General features: G+C 37.0%; 2 protein-coding genes across 2 annotated transcripts in view; one reads left to right on the plus strand and one right to left on the minus strand.

Moving 5' to 3' along the window:
- Positions 1-2,958, minus strand: part of mfsd13a (major facilitator superfamily domain containing 13A) — an 8,193-nt gene extending 5,235 nt beyond the window's left edge. Inside the window, exons 1-3 of the mRNA XM_014032520.1 lie at positions 2,800-2,958; positions 413-662; positions 195-274 (exon numbers count right to left, since the gene is read on the minus strand). Coding sequence (XP_013887974.1) covers positions 195-274; positions 413-580 — 248 coding nt within the window. The 5' untranslated portion in view covers positions 581-662; positions 2,800-2,958. The remainder of the gene's footprint in view (positions 1-194; positions 275-412; positions 663-2,799) is intronic.
- A 1,192-nt stretch (positions 2,959-4,150) lies between these two features.
- Positions 4,151-6,762, plus strand: part of sema4gb (sema domain, immunoglobulin domain (Ig), transmembrane domain (TM) and short cytoplasmic domain, (semaphorin) 4Gb) — a 47,752-nt gene continuing 45,140 nt past the window's right edge. The window contains exon 1 of the mRNA XM_014032530.1: positions 4,151-4,462. Within this exon, the coding sequence (XP_013887984.1) occupies positions 4,334-4,462 (129 nt within the window). The 5' untranslated portion in view covers positions 4,151-4,333. The remainder of the gene's footprint in view (positions 4,463-6,762) is intronic.

Consider the following 6,762-nt stretch of genomic DNA (forward strand, 5'->3'; position numbering starts at 1 on the left):
GAAACAGTACTATATAACATTTTAGACACATTCTAGACAGTTTATCAGCTAAAAAAAGTTAATTTTGGGGTAAGTTACTCTTTAAGTATTTGCAAAAACTTTTTGTTTTTGGCTAAGGAGCCATATGTAACTATTCAGCTTATTTTCTGATATTTTCATGCGTTAATGTTGTAATATTTAATTATAAAACTCACGGAGGAGAGCTGAGGAAGGAGCGATCACTCAGCCAGCCGAAGAGAGGATCGTTCAGACTGTTCCAGATGAGAAACACAGTCTGTGAAGCAGCAAACAAAACAATTACCAGTAGTCATCGTTGTGACGGCTCGTTAATCCCCACACATAAACGTCATATGAGCTAAAACAGAGATGTAAGTGTGGATCAGCAGGGACAGGTTCTGGTTCTTCCACTCACCTCTCCCACCCAGAAGGAGACTTTATCGATCTTGTAGATGGACACGAACGTCTCCACGTAGTACAGCAGGAAGACGTTGTGGAGGATGGACGTAAACAGGGCCAACGAGCCGTACAGCAGAGCCGTGGAGAAGACACTTTGCCAGCAGCTCCAGACGCTCCGGTCCATTTCTGTCCTCTCAACACCGTCTTCTGCTCCAAGCTGCGATCATCTCCCGGCCCAGACGACCCACAGTTACCACCGCATGATACTCTGACAAAAATAATACAGAAATGTATTTAAATTATGTGCAACTCAAAAAATAAACACAMTCTTTGGGGATTTTGTAAAATCTTATGCATATTCCTAGATGGTAGCAGTACATAATACTGCCTAATAAGTACAGAGTGAGTACCAGGTACATATCAGACTTACAGAGTWGTGTACTTACTGATACATACCATCGACTTATGCACCTGCTAAGTACCCAGTATGTACCCTAAGTCCCTTATAAGTACTGGGTGTGTACTAGGTATGTTTTCAGTACATACCATATAAGTACACAGTACATACCATGTAAGTACCCAGTACATACCATGTAAGTACAATGCAAGTACCCAGTACATAKCATGTAAGTATAATGCAAGTACCCAGTACATTCCATGTAAGTACAATGCAAGTACCCAGTACATTCCATGTAAGTACACCAAGTAAGTAACTGGTATATACTAGGCAAGTACCCAGTACTTACCATAGAACTACACCAAGCAAGTACCTAGTGCATACTAATATGTAAATATGCGGTGCATACTATTTAAGTACATCAAGCGAGTACCTAGTGCATACTATGCAAGTATGCAGTACATACRGTTTAATTACTGAAAGCAAGTACCTGGTCCATACCATGTAAATACACCAAGTAYCTAACTGGGTGTATACCATGTACATACTCAGTGAATACCATGCAAAGTACCTGGTAAATACCATTTAAGTATACCAAGTAAGTACCTGGTGTATACCATGTAAGTACACCAAATAAGTACCTTGCACATACCATGTCAGTACTCTTTACATACCATGTAACAACACCATGCAACTACTCAGTAGATACCATGTAAGTACCCCGTACGTTGTGCAGGGCTGATTTATGTAAAACTACTTTCCAAATTGAAAAAGTAGTTTTGAAAATACTACTACTACTACTACTACTAATAATAATAATAATAATAATAATAATTTTAAACTTCCTGTCTCCTCTCCACAGGTTTGAAGCAGACCTGACATATGAAGGAACAACTGATTAAAGTTAGCTGAACTATGGGTCATCTGTCTTCTCAATCCACACCCAGATGAGTTTTTATMTTTATAAGCACTCTTTCTGCCACCATAAAACCTGCCCCACTTCTTTACAGAAAAAGAACAAAAAGTCACACGATTGTGTTTTTAAACAAAGCATTTGCTGCACCTTAATGGTCCAGGGTGTCGTATTCAACACTACTTTACAACTAAAAGAAAAAAACGATTCTCTTACCAAACATTCGTATATCACAAGCTCAAACCTGCCCAGAAATGTACAAATCCAATCACTTCTTCAGCAGAAAAAAGTTCTAACAGCTCAAAAATACCTGTTTTGTGGCAAAGACACAYGTCCTGTATGAAAGGTGTGTCCAGACCAGGCTGAAAAACCGCAAAATTCACATTTTGATCATAGCAAGATAACAAAACGTAGCAAGAAGTAAAAATGGTTTTAGTTTTGTCAGATAGTTGTCCCATGAAGACCAAATCAGAGTGAGACATCTACAAACAAGCCATGTTTTTTTCCCCACCTGTAGCTGGGAACAAAGATGCACCTGTTGTGTTTACTTTAAAGACTTAAAGATAAAGTGAGAAAGTAAAATGACTGTAAAAGATTAAATGAACAKAYCAAACTTTTATAAGCCTTTTATTGATTTCTTATGCAACAATAAGGTAAGCCTGACGGTCTTAAATTAGTGGTTACAAAAATAATAAGGTAAGCTAATAATAGTGGAACAAAAACAAGAACATGGGGCGTTTTTAAATGTCCCTGCCTGCGTCGATATTTAKAGAAGTTGTGAGAAGAGGAAATCCGCTTATTTGCTAACGGGTCACTTGACTAAAACTTTCTAATAGTCAAATATTACATCTAAAAAATACAGTTCAAAAGCGAGGTTAGGTTTTAACACAACATAATGAATTTAAAATCCGTCTTGTTTGACTTTCAGTTTGGTAAATTTCCATCAAATGGTTAGCAGTTTAGTAAATGTTAGCATTAGCTTACTACTAGCTAGCATGTTACAGTCACCTGGTGGTCGCTTATCAGCCGGGTATACTAACTCACGTACTACACTCACGCGTTACTGAAAAGGGACCAGATACGTGTTGCGTACCGACAGAAAAAGCCGCTGCTTGGACTGGATCCGCCTCGTTTGTGTCTCCGTAAAGCAGCCGAGTCTTTCTTCAGTAGTAGACGGACCACGTCATTGTCCACACTCGAGTGGATAACGGACACGGGTTGACGCACGGCACGAAGCGGATTGAAGTGAAAGGGGTTTCCCACAGCGTTCGAGAGAAACAGGCAGCGAGCTGCAGCGCCACCCGCTGGCAACATAAAGAATTACACAGAAATTCAAGCAGAAATTCAAGCAGAAATTCAAGCACGGAACAAGTAGACGGAAAAAAGAGATTATAATAATGTGCGAAATTTGAATCTACCACCAATTTCCTTATTTATTTAACATTATTTACCTTAAATTAGTTGTTTTAATATTTAAGTAATAGGACTTCTTTAAAATTGTACAGAAATGTTTTAAAAAGGTTAAAAAAGGCTAAAGCGTCCCATGGGAATTTCATTATGTGGTTCAATTAGATATTCTAACACAGTGGTTCCCAAACTTTTTTTCTTCTGACCCAAAAAATATTCATGGCAAAAACTTGTGACCCCAAATATTACTAGTCTGAGTACACGAACTTTGTTAATAACCCTAAAAACACAGGCTTTTTGACAATCTAAACGGCTTGTACAGAAATATAAATACTTATTTACACTTTTTTGTGTTTTTGTAATAGTTATAGGGAAAATATTACATCAGRAATTATTTTATTACCCTTTAAATTGATTTCTGGAGATTATCCAAGGTGCTTCATGACCCATAATTGGGTCCCAAGCCCAACTATGGAACCAAAGTGCAGTGGTTCCAAAACTTTTCAGCTTTTGACCCACAAAATAACAGTAGCAGAGACCTGTGCCCCCAACTGTTTTTGGATGATAAACATTTGTATCAGGTCAACTAAACATGGGCATWGTAACAATATTTTTATACTACATTTTTCCATTTTAAATATACTAACCTCACTCCTTTGTAACAACTAAGGCAAAAATGTAATTGATTCCTAAAATCTTTTCAGGACCCCACCTTGATGTTTCGGGACCCCACTTTGGGTCCCGACCCCAACTTTGGGAAACACTGTTCTAACAGACACAAACATAGTCAGAAAGCAAAATTATCAAAAGTCTTATATTTATTTTTTGTTTTTCTATTTAGTTTCCAGCAGGGGTCAGCAATAGATCAGACAACATTCAGGTCAGGTTTAAAACACATGTAAACAAAACATGGACCAAATGTGGAGGAGCAGATTTATGTGCAATTAATAGCTTATTTTACACATTTATAGTCAATAAAAATACAGTTTTTAAAAATCTCTTTAGCTTTAAATCTCAATAAGACTATGGGTGAGAGCAATGTTTAAACATATTAATTTAGATTAATCAAAAAGCTGCAAAATGGTGCTTAAATAAACAAAAAGTGGGTGTTTATTGGTGAAAAAGCTGAAATGAGTGTGCGCGCGCGTGTGTTCAAGCGTTGTGCGTGTCTGTGTGTGTGTCTGTGTGTGTGTTTGCGTTAGAGAGATGGGGACAGAGAGATGTGGTCCTGTTCATTTGGTGACTGCAGCAACAGCAGCAGCAGCAGAACAGTTCGGTGTTCTGCAGAACCGAGGAGGACTCGCGGGGTTTCGGTCCAGAAGGCAGGAACAAGGACACAGAGAAGACGGGTGAGTCGGTCCAAACTGGTCCAAAACCGGTTCTTTTTAGCTGCTTTTAATCCTGTCGCGAAGGTGACTGAAAGACTGTAGCTATTTTTATTTTTATTTTTGTGTGTGTGTGTTTCTGTCGGAGCTGCATCTCAGGTGCGCAAAGGTGCAACATTAGGTCCTACCTGAAGTCGTCTTAACGAAAGTTAGAATTAACTCTTGCTGTTATAAGTATTATAAAGAACTGTGGTCCGTTTCGAGCAGTTCTGCTAAGTTGAGTCAAAGAAAAAGAGGTGAACAAACTCATTAAAGAGCTATTTATCAAGAATCAGTCCCATTTCTTTGAGTTAAACTCACATAAACATAGTATTTTTACTATTTATTCACAAACAATAATGACTTTACCACAACAATAACATATTCATAGCTTATATAATATATAATTTTACGGTTTTATTTATATGTTCTTGAATTGCAAATAAAAAGTGTATTCTGCATGTTATACGATTTGGACTTATGCCTCATTAGGACAAAATTGCGTAAAATATTGGAAAAGAATCATCATTAATACAATGATAATTTTATTAATGTTTATCAGTTTATGTCCTTCTTTTTATCTTTATATTCTAAATATTTCTACGCTTCTTTATACCCTCTAGTCRGACACCATAAGGGAACCACTAATTTCGTTGTACTTGTTAATGATGATAAATATTTTCTATTCTATCTACAATAATTTATGATTAAATCACTGTTGTTATGATTAACAGACTTTACATGGGATGAATGTGATTAAAAGATAAACAAAAGCACATCACCCGCCATCTTTCCGAGTCTGAAGATAATCTTACGCTGAAAAAATGACATTAGCTGAAGTCATTTTGGTCAAACTTTAAAAAATAATCCTCCTGCTCATCGTGAGATCTGCACCCTGAGAGGATGATTCTCAGCTACCACCACACCAAATTTCATCTGATTATCTGTAAAATTGGCTGAGCTTTTGCCATTTTTGTGTTTCTTTAAGCTGTGGCGGCCTATTTGAAAGACTCTTGAAAGATTATAGTTGTTAATGGTTCGTTTTAATAAAACTCATCCTGTGGTTCATGAGATGATTGTAACTTATGATTAAAACCGTAGGCAGTCACAAATAATCTGAGTGACTGCACTTTGATTTGGAGGGTGTTTAACCTTTTTGCGGAAGGACAAAAAGTACATAAAGTGGTATAAGGTCAGAGATTTGTCATCGCTTTGTGCTCTAAACTGATTTCAGCCGAAGCCTTCAGAAAGCATTTGCACCTAGAGATAATGAGAGATATAAAAAATCACATTTTCTGTTTCAGTCGGCTGTGACATCAGTTGACTTTTACGATTAATCATCTAAGTGGGAAAATTGAAATGAAAGCTAGAGAAAACGCAGTGTGAACGCTGAATGAGTCTGCAGAAATCTGCTGAAAAGCAGCTGTTAAAGTTAAAATGAGCACAGCTAAAAGCTAAAAGTAGGAAAATGAACCTGCAGCCTGAAGATTACAAAATCATGACTGCTACAAGACCTTTGAGCTWCCTCCCAAAACATTAGCTAAAAGTAGCAAAATGGTATCTAAATGCTAAAGTAGCAAAGGGCAATAGCTAAAATTTAAAAGTAGTGGCAATGTAGGTAAAAGCTAAAAGTCACTAAATGATGGTTTAGATTAGAAAAACATAAATAAAAAGGAAGGGGTGCAGCTACCCAAAAACTTAGTTTTTTACCTGCCAATCTACAAACAACAAAGATTAGCTTTGCAAACGCCAAACCACTAAACTTTTAAGAAAATTAGCTGAAGCTAATGCTAACTAATAACCACTAAKTCAAGATCTGTCATGTGATATCCYCATCATAGCCTTGGCTAAAACATTTTTATGTTCACCGAACACAGCAGATTTAAAGTTYCAGAACTAAATTTAGTGGAATCTAATTGGTCTGCTAATGGTTTCCACTTATAATTTAAATGAAGAACTAGCTTCCCTAGCTGTTAGTGTATTAAGAGAGCTGTGCCGAGAAGGGGTTCTCTGTAGGCGTTTCTCAAGCTTAAACACTGATTGGCTAGTTGTATTTGCTCTGTTTTTCAAAAAGCTAGGTACTTCTCTTTCGTTTTTCTTTCACTTTTGACTTTAACTACTTTCATGTTAATTTTAGCAGCCAAAACTGATTTTTTTTTAAATTGCAATGTATCATTAAAACAAACATTTAGTTCTCCCTATTTCTAATATCCATCCATCCATCCATCCATCCATCCATCCATCCATCCATCCATCCATCCATCCATCCATCCATCCATCCATCC

Source organism: Austrofundulus limnaeus, unplaced genomic scaffold, assembly GCF_001266775.1.
Source record: "Austrofundulus limnaeus strain Quisiro unplaced genomic scaffold, Austrofundulus_limnaeus-1.0 Scaffold7, whole genome shotgun sequence".
NCBI classification, from domain to species: Eukaryota; Metazoa; Chordata; class Actinopteri; order Cyprinodontiformes; family Rivulidae; genus Austrofundulus; species Austrofundulus limnaeus.